Source organism: Nicotiana sylvestris, chromosome 1 (genome assembly GCF_000393655.2).
Source record: "Nicotiana sylvestris chromosome 1, ASM39365v2, whole genome shotgun sequence".
NCBI lineage: Eukaryota > Viridiplantae > Streptophyta > Magnoliopsida > Solanales > Solanaceae > Nicotiana > Nicotiana sylvestris.
Genome location: NC_091057.1, coordinates 14,883,187 through 14,901,630, shown reverse-complemented (window position 1 = coordinate 14,901,630; position 18,444 = coordinate 14,883,187). Strand labels below are relative to the sequence as shown.

The window sequence follows — 18,444 nt, the reverse complement described above, 5'->3', positions numbered from 1 at the left end:
TAACGTTAACAATTAGTGAACTAGTGGTATCCTTATATAACTAACGTTAGTGATTGATTAGCCGATACATTGATAATTATACACTAAATGGAATTATATTAATGATATTTGTGAGAAATGTTTGTGATTGTTTTTCTTTATTTTGATAATTAAAGTAAGTGGAGTTTATTAGTGGTATCGTTAAGTAATATTAGTTTGATTTTCATTAATTTGTTAGCTAGAATTTAATTAATTGACAAAGATTGGTGATTGTTTAATTATCTTAAATTGACAACTAAAGTAAGTAAAACTATATTAGCAATATCATTAATTAATATTAATAATTTATTAGGCAATTAATTGATAATTACATTAAGTAAAAAAGTGTACTAGTTACAATTAGCTTTTCTCAGCAAAAGCCCCAACTTTTTTTTACTCTTTTCTCTTTCTTCGCCTCACTCACGCCTTTCTCTTTCTCTTTCTTAGCAAATCCCCGCTTGGAAGTGGATTTGGGCGCTTCATCCCTCTCTTTCTACTCTTTTGTTTGTATAAATAGACACTTGGATTTTGTATGTAAATTGATGTGGGGGTTATGTCCGATTGGTTTTTTTTCTTGTTTGTGAATTTGACAATCAAATTAGACTTTTTCTAATGGTGGAGTTCTGCCAAAAATTCATACAAATTTGTGCACAAATTAGGTAGTTAACTAACATTCATGATTTATTTCCGGATGGCCCAAGATTGGGCACATCCTTTTATTTTCCTGTATTTACCTGTTTTCCCTCATTTCTTTGTAATACTAAATACACTTGTGCAATGTAGGTGAACCGGGTTTGACTTGGAGCTAAACTTGTGAAGCAGCTAGGAGTTGGACCAACTTGTATAACTTTTCGTATTCGGGAATTTACCTTGGTAGAACCACTTGATAAGTGGAGGGTGCTGTAAGACTTGAAATAGGATTTTGCTGTTCTGCTACGTATTGTTATCTACTTCAGGTACCTTGTAAACATTGGAGTTTAAAGTGGTTTGTGCACAAATCTTGTTTGAGTTGGCGATTCTCTTTGTCAATTTTTTTTTCTCAGAATGTGGCAGTAGGCATCTATATATGAGTTAGCGTAAGATGGTCAAGCCAATTCCTATTATTATGTTTGCTATTTCCACAAACAGAACTGGTTCTTCAAAAAGCATCTGCATAAAACAGACATATTACAATAATGAGGTCTTGTGTCTGCTATACTAAACATACTTGTTATTTTCCTTCTTCAGTATCTACTTTTGTTGTCTTTCATTTATTTATTTGCTTTTGTTTAAGCTCTTTTGTATCTGAGCTTTTCCCTACAGCAATAAACTAACACTAACAGATAGAAAATGCTTCTTAACTAACTATATATGCATGATAAGTGTGTTTTATTTGTTTGAATGTTCCCATGTCTTTATTGTTACAATTACTCCTATCTGATTCCTAAGTCATATATAACACTTCACAGAATTCCGTTATCAACTAGTAGTACCAAATATTACTAACTTTCTCTCTTAAAATTCTTGATGATAGCGCGCACTTAAGTAAATGGCGCCTCTCGTGAGGACAAGGCCAGCCAATCAACAAAACAGTACATCTCTTTATAATTACTTAGCAGAAATAAGTCTAAATCATGGGCAATATAATCTTAAATGCGAAATAAACGTGATAGAACAAGGAAAACCCTCCCAACTCAGCCCGAAATGGGGATGAGCTACTACAGAGTTTACTAATATTTTACAAAGTCTGGAATTATCATAAATAACAAAGATAAGAGAGAAAACGGGGCTGCGGACGTCAACAACTACCTCGTTACTCCTAGTCAACGCCTGGTCTGGAAAGAATTAGCGCTCAGGAGCGAACTCAGCTTTGCCTGTATCTGCACATATGGTGCAGGGAGTAATGTGAGTACTCCGACCCAGTGAGTAATAAAAATAAATAACGACTGAAAACATGAAATCTCATAACGGCACAATATAGCGCTATCCCAAGCAGTAAAATCAGTTATACAGTAAAATAGTGAGTATCAGATAATTCTTCTTTTAAAACAGTAAAGACAAATAATTTCCACAGTAAGGATAAATCAAAAGCTTGCCCCTCGGGCTCAATATGTAAATCTCAGTATAGTATCAGCCCCTCGGGCTCACTCCCAACTCACCAGCACACAACATCAGCCCCTCGGGCTCACTCCCAACTCACCACACACAAGCAACGGCCTCTCGGGCCCACTCCCAACTCACCTGGGTACCCTGCGCTCACTGGGGGTGTGTACAGACTCCGGAGGGGCTCCTACAGCCCAAGCGCAATATCAATAGGCCTGAAAGCCTTCACACATCACACACGAGGCCTGAAAGCCTCCTCATATAACACTCGAGGCCTGAAAGCCTCCTCACATCACTCAACATATCCTCACGTATGGCCCTCGGCCTCAATCAGTCCAGAAAATAATCATAAGCCTCTTGGGCATCAGTAAAACAATAGTGCTCAGCTCAACAACATTATAAATATCATTAAATCTCGAGTTGAGTATAAATGTAGCTGAGTTCACAAAATAATATAATTCAATTGGACTGAGTTCAAATAATATTTCAATTCGTGAGGAAAATAGTGATGTAAATTCACAAAAGATTTCAGATAATTGGCACGAAGCCCAAATATGGCAATAAGCCCAATCATAGTGAAAAACAATAAATCTTTATCAATTACGCGGTAAAAATATCAACTGGGATGGACCAAGTCACAATCCCCAATAGTAAATGACCCCGCGCTCGTCATACAACGCGTGTCTCATCTCAACATAGCAGTATGTTGTGCAATCCGGGGTTTCAAACCCTCAGTGCATCATTTAAAATCATTACTCACCTCAAGATGGTCCAACGTCTACTCCGCTATGCCCTTGCCTCTAGAATTTACCTCTTCGCGCGTCGAATCTGGTCAAAACCACAACAAATACATTACAATAGGCTAAGGGAATATAACCCAATTGAAAAGACTCGAAAAATATCGAAATTCACGAAATTCGCAAAACCCGAGCCCCGGGCCCACTTTTCGAAAAATTACGAAAGTCACATCACCGGATTCCTCGTCTCGCCACGAGTCCGTACATATAAAATTTACCAAAATCGGAGTTCAAATGACCCCTCAAATCTTCAAATCTTATTTTCAAATCCCTAGGGCTAAATCTTCAATTTACTCCTCAGAAACATGTAATCTAGTCGGATTATTCGATGATAATTCAATATTATGGAGTAGAAATAATCACAAGTGACTTACCTCAAAATTTCCCAAGATTTCTTGCTAAAAATCGCCCAAAATCCGAGCTTGGAAGTCAAAAAAAATGACCAAACTCGGAAATTTTTGGCACTGTTCATGCGGGTGAGGTCACTGTTCACTGTTCACCCCGCGGTTACTGTTCACGCGCGGGTACTGTTCACTGCTGCAGAAAATACAGCAGCTTTTAAGAAATTTGCAGCACAACCATTTTTCACTAAAATGGTTCTAACTCCATCATACGAACTCGGAATTAGACGATTCTTATTCCTATGAGTCACAAATAATAATACGAACACAACCCTTCAATCGAAACTCAATTCGGAGCTCGTTTGCCCAGTTCAATACCCATTTCGCTCGTTAAACAATTAACTCACATTTCACGTCAAAAACCCAATCGCGACTTGATGAAATTAAACCAAAATTTCCAGATCAGTCCTATAATTCATGATTTAAATTCTGGAAGTCTCGAAATCAAATTTGGATCTCTAGAACTAAAAATGAACCTTTAGATCATTACATTTATGCTCAAAACGACAAAAATCTTCCAAAAACTCTTCCAAAACTTATCTGAGCCTCATGGGATCCCAACAAAGTATACTAACAAGTCCCATAATATGACACAAACTTAGTTGTTCCTTCGAATCACCAAAAACAACGCAAAAATACTAAATTCACCTCGGATTCAAGCCTATGATCTTTGAAACTTCTAACTTTCACATCCGATGCCGAAACACGTCAAAACTAGTCCGAATGATCTCAAATTTTGCAGACAAGTCCAAAATGACATAACGAAGCTACAGCAACTCTCGGAATTCCATTCCGACCCTCGGATCAAAATCTCACTTATCAACCGGAATTCGCCAAAATACTAACTTTGCCAATTCAAGCTTAATTCTACACCGGTCATCACAAAAATATTCCGGACACACTCCTAAGTCCCAAATCACCTAACGAAGCTATCTAAACCATAAAATTCGCATTTCGAGTGCTCTAACACATAAGTCAATATCCGGTTGACTTTTCCAACTTAAGCTTCCTTAAAAGAGACTAAGTGTCTCAAACCTTACCAAAATCATTCCGGATTGACTCAAATTCACCAAGTACACATATTGAAACATGAATAAACATTTAACGGGGAATATAGGACGAAAATACAGGAAACGACGGTTCGGGTCGTTACATTCTCCCCAACTAAAACAAACGTTCGTCCTCGAACATGCCCAGAGTTGTCCCAATAGCCAAACAATCGCTTAGTAACCTCGCCACACATATACCCGGGGGTGATCCCACGTCACCCTATCTCATATAGGTCCGACAATATATTGTAACTTAAATTTTGCAATCCAATCTAGCCCATAAGCCATAGGACCACGTTTCCACTTTTGAAATCTTTCATATGATCAGAATCCCACATTTATACTGTGAATAAGCCCGAACAAGTTGTAATAATCCACACCTGCAACCTCAGGTGCTATTACATGATAGACCACATAACTCAAACGCTTGTAGTGATAACTCCTAATCATAACAGCTGCACACAACACCCGAATGCCGATAGAAAAACTCTTATCAACCATAACTCCTCATCTCACACTTTCATATGCTGCCAATGATGACTAAATCACGCGGTAAGCCATAACCATTTCCCATATCAACCAAGCGCAATTTGATGTCTAGTACCACAAGAGAATCATCATGCCCATGGAGAAGTACATAATACAATAAAGAATTGCATAAATTTGGGTTGGAAGGCATTTCAGTGTTATAGATATCCGTTTGGGATTTCGAGTCTGGGAATAGCTCCGTATGGTGATTCTGGAGTTGGGAGCGCGATCGGAAGTGAATTCGGATGTCTGGAGGTCATTTTGATGTCATTTGGCTAAATATAAAAATTTGAAGTCATTCCGGAATGATTTTGGTAAGGTTTGAGACACTTAGTCTTTTTTAAGGAAGCTTAAGTTGGAAAAGTCAACCGGACGTTGACTTGTGAGTAAGAGGGCTCGGAATTGAATTCCGATGATTCAGTTAGTTTCGGGGGATGATTTAAGGCATAGGAGCGCAATCAGAATTAATTTTGGATGACCGGTGAAGAAATTAGCTCATTTTGGCGAAGTTAGTGTTTTGGCGATTTCCGGTTGATAGGTGAAATTTTGATCCGACGGTCGGAATAGAATTCCGAGAATTTCTGTAGCTTCGTTATGTCATTTTGGACTTGTGTGCAAAATTTGAAGTCAATCGGACGTGATTTGATAGGTTTCAGCATCGGAAATAGAAGTTGGAAATTCTAAAGTTCATAAAACTTGGATTGGAGGTTGATTCATGATTTTAGCGTTGTTTGATGTGATTTGAGGCCTCGAGCAAGTCCGTAATGTATTTTGGGACTAGTTGGTATTATTGGTCGGGGTTTAGTTCTAGAGATCCAAATTTGATTTCAAGACTTCCAGAATTTAAATCATGAATTATAGGACTGATCTGAAAATTTTGGTTTAATTTCATCAAGTCACGATTGGGTTTTTGACGTGAAATGTGAGTTAATTGTTTAACGAGCGAAATGGGTATTGAACTGGGCAAACGAGCTCCGAATTGAGTTTCTATTGAAGAGTTGTGTTCGTATTATTATTTGTGACTCATAGGAACAAGAATCGTCTAATTCCGAGTTCGTATGATAGAGTTAGAGCCATTTTAGTGAAAAATGGTTGTGCTGCAAATTTCTTAAAAGCTGCTGTATTTTCTGCAGCAGTGAACAGTACCCGCGCGTGAACAGTAACCGCGGGGTGAACAGTGAACAGTGCCCTCACCCGCATGAACAGTGCCGAAAATTTCTGGACAGATTTAATGTCCAGCAGTCCGAGTTTGGTCATTTTTTTTGACTTCCAAGCTCGGATTTTGGGCGATTTTTAGCAAGAAATCTTGGGAAATCTTGAGGTAAGTCACTTGTGATTATTTCTACTCCATAATATTGAATTATCATCGAATAATTCGACTAGATTACATGTTTTTGAGGAGTAAATTGAAGATTTAGCCCTAGGGATTTGAAAATAAGATTTGAAGATTTGAGGGGTCATTTGAACTCCGATTTTGGTAAATTTTATATGTACGGACTCATGGCGAGACGAGGAATCCGGTGATGTGACTTTCGTAATTTTTTGAGAAGTGGGCCCGGGGCTCGGGTTTTGCAAATTTCGTGAATTTCGATATTTTTCGAGTTTTTTCGATTGGGTTATATTTCCTTAGCCTATTGTAATGTATTCGTTGTGGTTTTGACCAGATTCGACATGCGAAGAGGTAAATTCGAGAGGCAAGGGCATAGCGGAGTAGACGTTGGACCGTCTTGAGGTGAGTAATGATTTTAAATGATGCACTGAGGGTTTGAAACCCCGGATTGCACAACATACTGCTATGTTGAGATGAGACACGCGTTGTATGACGAGCGCGGGGTCATTTACTATTGGGGATTGTGACTTGGTCCATCCCAGTTGATATTTTTACCGCGTAATTGATAAAGATTTATTGTTTTTCACTATGATTGGGCTTATTGCCATATTTGGGCTTCGTGCCAATTATCTGAAATCTTTTGTGAATTTACATCACTATTTTCCTCACGAATTGAAATATTATTTGAACTCAGTCCAATTGAATTATATTATTTTGTGAACTCAGCTACATTTATACTCAACTCGAGATTTAATGATATTTATAATGCTGTTGAGCTGAGCACTATTGTTTTACTGATGCCCAAGAGGCTTATGATTATTTTCTGGACTGATTGAGGCCGAGGGCCATACGTGAGGATATGTTGAGTGATGTGAGGAGGCTTTCAGGCCTCGAGTGTTATATGAGGAGGCTTTCAGGCCTCGTGTGTGATGTGTGAAGGCTTTCAGGCCTATTGATATTGCGCTTGGGCTGTAGGAGCCCCTCCGGAGTCTGTACACACCCCCAGTGAGCGCAGGGTACCCAGGTGAGTTGGGAGTGGGCCCGAGAGGCCGTTGCTTGTGTGTGGTGACAGGAAGTTTCTGCTTTCTTTTCTCTTTTTCATCGCAGCAGACCAGCACCAGTCCACAGCTCCAGTCGACCAGTATAGGTAAATTTTCTTCTCCTTTCTTCTTCTCATTTTTTTCTTCTTTCTTTCTTTCTTCTTCTCATTTTTTTCGTCACTGACTCGCTGGGCTGGAGTTTTGTCTTCTTTCTTCCTTCTTCTTTCTTCTTCTGAGTTTTGTCTTCTCTTTTTTACTTCTTTCTTTCATTATTTATAATTTATATATTTTATATTTTTCAGTTTATTTGATTTTTTAGTGTATATTTCAGTAATTAAAATTAATTATTATATATGTTATATTTTCAGTTTATGTGATTTTTTAAATGTATATTTCAGTTTATATAATTAATTATTATATATATTATATGTATTTTCAGTTTATTGATTATGTTGATTCTAGTAATTTAGTAGCTTTGATTTTGCTTGTCCTATGGTTTGTGGATGATTTGGTGGTACCCAGTGTTTTGGAGAGCGCGAAGCGCAAAAAAGCGACAAGGGCTCGCTTCGCTTTAGCGCACGCTTTATTAAAGTGAAACGCAATTCTTAAAAAAACATAATGTAAAATTATAAATAATCAAAAACTTCAATTTAAATACTTAAAAGTAGGTACTAGGTACCACCAAATCATCCACAAACCATATGACAAGCAAAATCAAAGCTGAAAATACATATAATATATATAATAATTAATTATATAAACTGAAATATACATTTAAAAAATCACATAAACTGAAAATATAACATATATAATAATTAATTTTAATTACTGAAATATACACTAAAAAATCAAATAAACTGAAAAATATAAAATATATAAATTATAAATAATGAAAGAAAGAAGTAAAAAAGAGAAGACAAAACTCAGAAGAAAAAGAAGAAGGAAGAAAGAAGACAAAACTCCAGCCCAGCGAGTCAGTGACGAAAAAAATGAGAAGAAGAAAGAAAGAAAGAAGAAAAAAATGAGAAGAAGAAAGGAGAAGAAAATTTACCTATACTGGTCGACTGGAGCTGTGGACTGGTGTTGGTCTGCTGCGATGAAAAAGAGAAAAGAAAGCAGAAACTTTCTGTCCCAAAACTCTAATTTTCAATGAAGAAGAGAGAAAATCGCAGCAATTGTGTTCTGTTATGTCGCGCAGCAATTAGGGGTTTGTTTCGTATAAAATTAAAAACAGACCCAATCTTTTTTAAAAAAAAAATAGGCCCAGATGCGATTTTTGAACAAAAGCGATCGATTCGTCGCTTCTCTCGCCTCGTCGATTTTTCCTCTAAAGCGTGCGCTTCAGCTGTTCGCGTTGCCTTAGGCACAGAAAAGCGATACTCTGTCGCTTCGTGCTTTAAGCGATGAAGCGTGCGCTTTTCCAAACACTGGTGGTACCTAGTACCTACTTTTAAGTATTTAAATTGAAGTTTTGATTATTTATAATTTTACATTATGTTTTTTTAAGAATTGCGTTTCACTTTAATAAAGCGTGCGCTTCGCTTTTGAAGCGAAGCGAGCCCTTGTCGCTTTTTTGCGCTTCGCGCTCTCCAAAACACTGTCCTTAAATAAATAAAAGGGGTTTGAAAGTTGACGGTCCTCCAAATGTAGTTCTCTTTTAAATTAGAATTAGAGGTGTGCCGTGCTGAACAAAAATGACAATTGCACGGGCCTCATTTGATTAATCTTGTTTTGTCCTTAGAATTTGAGGTGTGCCATTTAGTAAATTCCATGGCCCTCGCAAATTGTAAACGCGTAGTTGCTTTAGCCGCGTATTTTAATAATTTACCTTCTTAAACTCGGGTGTGCATTTCATGTGACCCAAATCAAATCCCAAAACGTTGAATAAAATGTGTTCAAGATTGCGGGTGCATTTCATGTGACGCCATCCAAAGACACGTTTTAAACAATGTTCAACTTTCTTTTAAAAAATCGAATAAAAGCGGTTAAAAGCTAAAATTGGCACATAGGTTCAAAATGTTTTAAAATCAGATAACTAAGCCAGATATAACAGTTGAGCGACCGTGCTAGAACCACGGAACCCTGGAATGCCTAACACCTTCTCCCGGGTTAACAGAATTCCTCACTCGGAAGACTATTAAACAAAGTCAATATTTTCCTCGATTCGGGATTCAACCGGTGACTTGGGACACCATAAATCTCCCAAGTGGCGACTCTGAAATTCTTTAAATAAATCCCGTTTCGATTGTCCTTTAATTGGAAAAACTCATTTATGCCCTTGCAGGTGTAGTGAAAAAGGAGGTGTGACAACAACAATGGAGAAAAGGGAGGAGGCGAAAGAGGTGGTGGAAGAAGAGGAGCAAGTAGTGAACCCATGGGAAGTATCAGCAAAAGACGGCGGCAAGATTGACTACGACAAATTAATCGATAAATTCGGTTGCCAGAGGCTCGACGAATCCTTAATCCAGCGTGTTCAACGCCTCACGAATCGGCCGGCTCACGTTTTCCTCCGCCGCGGAGTTTTCTTCGCTCATCGTGATTTCAACGATATATTGGACGCTTATGAAAAAGGGCAAAAGTTCTATCTATATACTGGCAGAGGACCTTCCTCTGAAGCCTTGCATTTGGGTCACCTTATCCCCTTCATGTTCACAAAGTAATTAAATTAATTGGGAGGACTTGATTGCAAATTTTTTTAAAAGAAGTTTTTTTTTGGTGTGAATTTATTTTGTTTTTGTTGTGTTTAGATATTTGCAGGATGCATTTAAAGTGCCGCTAGTAATACAATTGACAGATGATGAGAAATGTATGTGGAAGAATTTGTCCGTGGAAGAAAGCCAAAGACTTGCTCGTGAGAATGCTAAAGATATTATAGCGTGTGGATTTGATGTTTCCAAGACTTTCATTTTCTCTGATTTCGATTATGTTGGTGGGTAAGTAACTTTGTTTTTTCCCTTATTGTGTTTGGAATGAGAATCCTTTTTTGATATTTTTCAGTGTTTAGTAGGTAAGCAAGCATACATACGGTAATCATACAAGGAGCTGTATACAGTATAAAGATTATGTTTTGGTGATATTTTGCGTTAAACAGTCGAAAATAATATCTAACAGATGATTGAAGCAACTGATACAGCATGACATGAGAGTTGGGATTTTTTTTATGGGAAGTGTCCTCAATGTAACAATATCTTTTCTTTAGGGGGCGGGGAGAGGAGGTGAATATGTTATTTGGTTTTCATGTTTCTATTTGTTGCTATGGAAGTGATTAGACTGAAAGTTGCCTTTTAGAATGGAAATTTTAGCTTTACATGTTATGTCATAAGTAGAATTTAATTTTGAGCAAAGGGTCTATCGGAAATAGCCTCTCCACCTTCATAAGGCAGAGGTAAGGCGTGTGTACACATTACCCTTCCCAGATTCCACTTGTGAGATTCCACTGGGTTGTCGTTGTTGTCATAAGTAGAATTTAAGTGGTCGTAGTCGTACAAGGATGCAATCAACTTGTGTTTTCTTTCTGCTCTGTGTGTACAGCTCCAGGAGTTGTATTTACATAGTTTTATGGTCCGTTTCTAACAAGAATTTTTTGCATAGTGCCTTTTACAAGAACATGGTGAAGGTTGCAAAATGTGTCACATACAATAAGGTGATTTCTGCTTATTTTACATCCACAGGAGCATCTTATGTTAAGAGGCTTTTGACCTATTACGCTATGCGGTTTGTTTTTCAGGTGGTTGGCATTTTTGGTTTCACAGGTGAAGATCACATTGGGAAAGTTAGTTTTCCACCAGTTCAGGTAGCCTCCTCCTCAATGTGATAGCCATAGTCTTTCTATTAACTTACTCTAATACTTTTTTAGATTTTGTTGTAATACCAAAGTTAGTGAAGTATATGTGCCTTATGTTTCATATTTGTTTTCTTATTTTCATGTCAAATAGATAAGTTGAGAGCCTGAAGAAGGTGGAATAGTATACATTATATCCCCCCAACCCTCAAAACACACACACACACACCAAAAAAGAAAAAGCTGAATAGTAGCTTGCTTTTAATTTTATATGGACTCGTCCTCTCCTCAAAATTGAGGAATTTGAATTGGGTTTAGAATGATAGAGAAACTTAGACAGGTGAATAACAAAATTGCAGGCTGTTCCATCCTTCCCAAGTTCATTTCCTCATCTGTTTTCTGGCAATGATAACATTCGCTGCTTGATTCCATGTGCCATAGACCAGGTTTGTTCTTGCTCCTATATTTCTTTGTCGGATTTCTTCAATTTTTTTGATATGTGATTCCTTATAATTTCTAATTATATTTGAATGATTAAGCAATTTGTTTTGCAATTATTATAATGGAGCAATATGTTTTGTTGTCAACAAAATAGTTTTGGCTATATATTAGTCGGATGGGTGTTTTTTGTCTGAAAGTGATGGTTATTTCCCAATCATTGGAAGCATTCTTGATTGGCATCAAGGATCTCCTCATAACATCCCAATTATAACATCCACTATGATAGAAACCATTGAGCTCATGTAAAGAGCTCTACTTTGATTTATATGTTTTATTGAGAGGCTTTTATTGATTGTACACATTCTGCACTATTGTTAAGTTGGCAACATCTTTATGAATATCTTTTTTTTATGAAGTAAGAAAATTTCATTAAATGCCATCAAGAAGATGCATAACAAAAAATATACAACAAAAGTGTGGCTGCTCATATACAAAAACTTACTGCATAACTACAGACACAATTCAAAAAAATTCAAAACTAGTTACAGAGGCCTGCATAACTACAGGCACAATCCAAAAAATTCAAAACTTGTTACAGGGGCCTGGTTGAACCAACTAAATAAATAAATTAATTAGACAAGTTGCTTTAAGAGAGTGATTAGGACTTGGTAAAACCTGGGGTTGACTTGAGCCTTGGGGTTTGCTCCCTTTCAAGGTCTCAAGTTCGAAACCTACTGGGTGCAAACAATTTCTGAGGGCCATCGGACTAGGTAAAACCTGAATTAACCGTGGTACACTTGCGGGAAACTCCTTGCCGTGGGCCTGTGCACCCCCGGGATTAGTCGGGGCTCGAAGAGACACAGACACCCGGTGCAAATAAGAAAAAAAGAGATTGATTAGGAGTTGAAATCCTCTCATTGCAGATGCACCAAAAAATATAAGCAGGCACCATTTGCTAAGTTTTCTTGATGGATTTCCCAACTCTCCATGAGCACCAGCACTCATAAACATCCTTGATACTGTAAAGCATGACCCAATCAAGTCCAAAAACTGATAAAAACATGTTCCATATGTCAGTTGCTACCGTGCAATGAGAAACAAATGTCTCACTCTCAAATTCCTCCTGGCACATAAAACATAAAACATCCGTTCACTGTCGGAATGCTTCTTCTACTGAGGTTGTCTTGAGTAAGGCAGGCTTCATATAGGCTTGTCCAGATAAAACCAATTACTTTTATAGGGAGTTTGGTTCTCCATATAAGTTGCCATGTCCATTTGTCAATCAGCTCTTTATTGGAGCATAGATTGTTATATCCTCTTTTGACAGTATAGGTTCTATCTTTGGAAGCCCCCCATTCCAGCTTGTCCTTCACCTGAGGGTTGACGTTAATATTTGATAATTTTGAAAGCAATCTCAGCAGTTCATTTAGTTCCCAGTCTTGGATATCTCTTCTGAACTGCAGTGCCCTTGCGTTATCTTGCCAATAGTGGATTCCTTGTTGCTGGCTGGTAAAAATAGACTTGGGTGTTCGTCTTTCAGAATCTCTGTCCCTAACCATCTGTCTTTTCAGAAAGAAATATGAGAATTCCCAAGCTTGAATGATGGCTTGAGTTGGAAGTCACCCCATAACTTTGAAATGTGTTTCCATGGCTTAGAACCATGTGGCAGTCTACTTTGTCTAGTACACCAGTTATTTGCCACCCCATAGTTTGCTTGTATTACAACTTTCCACAGCCCGGGTTGTTCATGTTGTACCTCTGGTGCCATTTCATTAACAAACTCTTGTTGTGTAAAGTGAGATCTTTTTTTCCTAACCCTCCATGCACTTTGAGGAGGCCATTTAACCAGATGGAATTTGTGAGTTTAACTAAATCCTTCTCATAGAAAATCTCTTCTTAATTGATCAAGTCTCCTCTGAACCTTTGCTGGGGTTGGAAACAGGGATAAGAAGTAGGTAGGAATGCTATCCAACACATTGTTGATGAGTGTAATTCTACCAACCAAAGAGAGATACTGCATTTTCCAGGAAGCCATTTTTTTCAAAATTTTCAATTACTTCATTACAAATACCTAGAGCTTTGTGTCTAGCTCCCAGTGGAAGACCAAGATATGTTTTAGGGAAAGAGCCCACCTTACAACACATTACTTCCGCAAGCTCTTCCAAGTTTGGAACTGAATTGACTGGATAGATGATGCTCTTCAACATGTTCTACTAAAGATATTTGACTTGTCAAAGGAAAATGCCGGATGGGCCATGTCATATTCCTGTTCAAATGATGGTATAATATTTCTAGGATTCAAGTTATTGTCTCGTTATATTTTTCTAGAAGTTGGCAGACAAAGAACTGTTGTAAATATGAGATCATATAAAATGAATATTGATCAAATACAGAGTAACTTTTCTTTTTTGTCTATGTGACGGTAAAACAAAATGAAAACCAGAGAGATGGTTTGATGCTTTTTCTAAATACAAGTACGATCTTTGGTTGATCTCTGCTCAAGAATTGTGAACTATGTTACTTTTCTCCCTGATTCTACAACAACAACAACAACGACCCAGTATAATCCCACAAGTGGGGTCTGGGGAGGGTAATATGTACGCAGACCTTACCCCAACCCGGAAGGGTAGAGAGGCTGTTTCCAGGAGACCCTCGGCTCAAAAAGCAATAGGAGATGATATATTAGTACCATAAAAATGCGTAATAAAAATAACAACAATATATAAGATTAATTTCTCCCTGATTCTGAAAAGGATTAATTTTTTTAGTATGAATGTTGATTCAACTATACTTCTTAACCTTGCAGTTACGCTCAAATACTCTTTAACAATTGTAAATTGGCTAGTTCATGGGATGTGCTTATTGATACATCATTTAGCAAGTTCAAGCTTTGATGCGGATCTGCTTAATTAAGTAGGTCACATGAGCCGGAAATCTCCTAGTTTGCTTGAAATTAAACTGGTTAGATGATAGATAGACAATATCATGTTACTTAAAAAAAAAGATGGAATCATGCTGAGGTTTTGCTGCTTCATGTCTTTCTTTTTTCTCTCTGCAATGTCTGCCATGATCTTCATTATTGATAGATTAAAAACTAACATAGGTAAATGATTTTTCAGGATCCTTATTTCCGAATGACTCGAGATGTCGCTCCCCGGATAGGTTATTGTTATTTCACCATTTTTTAATTCGGCTTGAGAGCTTTTGGACGATTTGGAAGAGGGATTTCAAGAGAACTTCGTTAAGGTAAGGATTTTGGACCTGAAACACACTTCTATGGTAATATTTCATGGATTAAGACTGAAATTAAAGGGACTAAAGGGCTAAAAATGGAGGATTAGGGCTCGAGTTTAAGAGGGCTTAATATGAGGATTTGAGGGGTCATTTGAACTCTGATATTTGTAATCTTGATATGAATGAACTCGTGGGGAGTTGAGGAACCTAATGATGTGAATATTTCAGAGTTTCGAGAAGTGGGCCCAGAGCTTGGGTTTTGGGAATTTCAAGATTTGCACCCTTTATTGATTGTTTTCCCTTGGGCTTTGTTCCCTTAGCATATTTTGACATCCTCGTTCTGATTTTGAATAGATTCGATGCGCGTGGAGGACGATTCGAGGGGAAAAGGAATCGCGAGCTAGAGATTTAGCCGGTTCAAGGTGAGTAATGATTGTAAATGAAATCCTGAGGGCTTGAAACCCCGGATTGCACATCGTAGTGCTATATTGAGGTGAGGCACACGCTTGATGACGAGCGTAGGGTCGTGCCCTATTGGGGATTGTGACTTGATCCATCCCGATTGATGATGGTACCACATATTTGATTGAAAAATATTTGCTATCATCATTATTTGGACTGAATGCCATATTTGGGCCTAGTGCCAACTATTTGAACCCTTCGAGGCTTTTTATCAATATTTCCTCACTGGTTTGACTCTATACTTGAACTCAGTAATGTTATTTTTCACTGTTTCACTACTCAACCATGTTTACTCAGTTTTAAGACTTAAATGATATTTTAAATGATGTTTGGGCTGAGAAATACTGTTTTACTATTGCCCTAGGGGCTTGTGATGATTTTTGCACTGAGTAAGGCCAAGGGCCTATATTGTGAGGAAACACTGATACTGATTTGAGGCCGAGGACCTGAGATATGTATGCCATGAGGTGGCTTAATTGATATGAGGCCGAGGGCCTAGTTTTGATGCCACAACTACCTCTTCCGAATTTTAAAGTACTCATTCTCCATTTCAAATTCCCTTAGATTATCAAGTCAATTTGTCCTGACTAATCTCAATTTCAAATGACATAATTTTCTCTTTAGTGGCCAAAAAATACAGCTTGGTCTGCTAGCTTAAGTGAACACAGAGATTGAAATTAGCGCCAGTTCTCCATTTTCTTTTACTACATAGGATCCTTTACCTAACTCATTGTTGCTGAGTGGTGTTTACTCTTCCTCGGACAAGTCACTAGATATGTTAAGGGTGTGAATTGCTCCTCTTATGAGCATGACATTCCTTCACTGTTATTTCAACACTCAATTTGCTGCCTCTTCGATTATGTGCGCTCAGGGATAAAAAAAAATAAGGGGGTTGTGAGGTTCTTCTTTAGTGCATCTTTTGCTGGTCCAAATTACTGTATCCCTTTTTCCTTTTTATGCTTCTCTCTCATTCGACGTGCTCTATGTTTTTCTTACTATTTCTTTATGTTTTCAATTCCACTAATTTACTTGCTTGTTGAATGCTCTTTCCTGCAGATGGTAGATGCTTTCATGGCCGTTAGACCTCTTCCTAATATGTTCAACTGAATAGGCAAATTTTCGCCGCGTCGATATGTTCTTTCTTGGGGCAACTAGTCATTGTTTCTCTCGATTTCCTGAGTTGTTTCTTCTTTAATTGTAATTTCTTTTTTTCATGTATTTTATAACTTGTAAATTTCAGTTATATATATTTGCAAAAACAAAGTCATGAAGATGGCATTACTCTTCCATTCTCTCGTTGAAATTTACACCATTTTGAGGACCCTAATGCTTCTAGTTTGGTTAGGTACTAGATTTTCTTCCACACCCCCATAGATGGTAACTTTAACATGATTTGTTTTCTAATCACTTGTATCCCTTTTTGTCCGGCATTTGTGGCCCTTTCCCTATTTTTAATGAAGTCTCTTGTTTTTCTGGTTAGTTTATCTGAACCATGGAGAACATTTTTCTGCCTTTACACAAAGTTACTGCAATTATAAGACTAGTTTTAGGATACAAGCGTCGCATGTGTACCCATATCAATAAAAACGAGATTTTTAATAAAAAATAACAATAAACCCAGTATGTTTCCAAAATGTAGATTTTACCCCTACATAATTCAGGTAGAGAAATTGTTTCCAATAGATCCCTGTAAAGGGGAAGAAGAAAAAGAAGAAAATCAAGAAAGGAAGAGAGAAGAAAAATAGGGAGATAAAGGATAAGTAGTACCAAATAATAGCAACATGGAATACAATACCTGAGGCGAACAAAATCATATAACGTAATAAAAGTCTAAGAATATAAAGGGACATGCGTGCTACTAAGACTATTGGTGAGCAACTAAAAAACTACCCACTAACCTTCTACCCTAATCCTCGACCTCTACACCCTCTTATCAAGGGTCATATTCTCAGTGAGCTTGTGAGCACGTGATTTTTGCCCTACATGAAGATAACTCCTAAAAATAAACCAAAAATGATTTTTAATAGATTTTAGAAGTTTTTCTTTATTTAGTTGCATTTTATGCATTTTTAATATTTTAAAATCATAGAAAAATCATAAAAAATGTCACGTTTTAATTTCATGTCATCTTAGGTCCAATTTGCACATAGGAATTAATTTTATTAAGAAAATCACAAAAAATGATATTTTTACATATTTAGCTTTTAGTCTTTAGAAAGTAGTGTTTTCATTTAGTTTTAAGTTAACTAGTTATTTTAATAGATAAACAATTTTAATTTTTACAAATTAGATTGATTTATGATTAATTTAGGATTTTATTAGATTTTAAAACCAAAGAAAAAGAAAAAATGAAAAAAAAAGATTTTTATTTAGTCTTCCTACCCAAAGTTAATTAGCCCAAATTCATGACCAAAATTCTTTCAAACCCAAAACATTGAGCCCATACCCATTTCTATTTGACCTAAACTAATCTTACCCCCTATAAAATAACACATAACTTCTAAAATGAAAAAGGTCGTAGACCTTGACTACACAAAAAACGGCAGTCATCATCTCCAGCCATCGAAAAACACCCAGTGCTTCATCTTCTCCAAAAGCTAGAGAACATCCTAAGCTCTTTAGGCGATAATCTCCAGCCGTTGCTGCTTCTTCAACAGAGCTGTTCCCTTTGAGCTTCATCTTCTTCGCTCCTAAGCAGCCATGAAGCACACCTTTTCAGCCATTAAGACAACCTGAAAATACCTCAAAAACTAGTTGATTCCACCATGAAAACCAGTCCGTAAAGCTTCAAACAACAACAGAAAATTCAACTGCTTCTTCGCTGAAAAACCAGTAAAATTCTCCACAAATTTCAGCTTGAAACTAGCTTAAAAACAGACCCGAATCAACTCCCAAACCATCCCGAAAAGCAGCTTGAAAGCACCACCCAAACCCAGTAGATTTGAGGTCCGTTTGGAGGTCTCCGTTCCTGTGGATTGTCGGATTCCGGCAGTTGTTTTCTTTTCTTTTTCTCGCAAGTCGATTCAGGTTCACTTCTGTTTATCTATTCCCCGTTTGATTCATATCACTCTATATATCGCTTTTTCTTTAATTTCTTTGTTGAATTTGTTTAGCAGTTGAATGAGATTAAATGGTATTCTGTTGCTTAATTTTGTATCATTTTTATACTGAATCTTCAAGAATTTGTTTAAAGTTAAAAATAGAGTTTTATGCGTTTAAGAAAGCCTGTTATTGTTTGAATTGGTGCTCAGTCCAATTCCTACTGTTGCTTCATTCTTTTA

At 37.1% G+C, this 18,444-nt stretch overlaps 1 protein-coding gene across 2 annotated transcripts; it reads left to right on the top strand.

Moving 5' to 3' along the window:
• Nucleotides 1–435: 435 nt before the first annotated feature.
• Nucleotides 436–16,490, top strand: LOC104227278 (tryptophan--tRNA ligase, cytoplasmic-like). Of its 2 annotated transcripts, XM_070167448.1 has the most exons (11): nucleotides 436–677; nucleotides 802–974; nucleotides 6,540–6,607; nucleotides 9,530–9,901; nucleotides 9,993–10,178; nucleotides 10,837–10,888; nucleotides 10,973–11,038; nucleotides 11,386–11,472; nucleotides 14,587–14,713; nucleotides 15,056–15,123; nucleotides 16,220–16,490. In XM_070167448.1, exons 4-9 carry the CDS (start codon nucleotides 9,561–9,563, stop codon nucleotides 14,653–14,655), a joined length of 801 nt encoding a protein of 266 aa, XP_070023549.1. In that variant the 5' UTR covers nucleotides 436–677; nucleotides 802–974; nucleotides 6,540–6,607; nucleotides 9,530–9,560; the 3' UTR covers nucleotides 14,656–14,713; nucleotides 15,056–15,123; nucleotides 16,220–16,490. The 2 variants fall into 2 exon arrangements, with proteins under 2 accessions (XP_070023549.1, XP_070023535.1); XM_070167434.1 differs by lacking the exon at nucleotides 6,540–6,607.
• Nucleotides 16,491–18,444: the final 1,954 nt, after the last annotated feature.

Excerpts from the sequence above, each read along its gene's own strand:
- LOC104227278 (XM_070167434.1), top strand. The coding sequence starts at position 9,561 with ATGGAGAAAAGGGAGGAGGCGAAAGAGGTGGTGGAAGAAGAGGAGCAA. Across the intron at positions 9,902-9,992 it reads ATCCCCTTCATGTTCACAAA|ATATTTGCAGGATGCATTTA; the intron begins GTAATTAAATTA and ends TGTTGTGTTTAG. Across the intron at positions 10,179-10,836 it reads GATTTCGATTATGTTGGTGG|TGCCTTTTACAAGAACATGG; the intron begins GTAAGTAACTTT and ends TTTTTTGCATAG.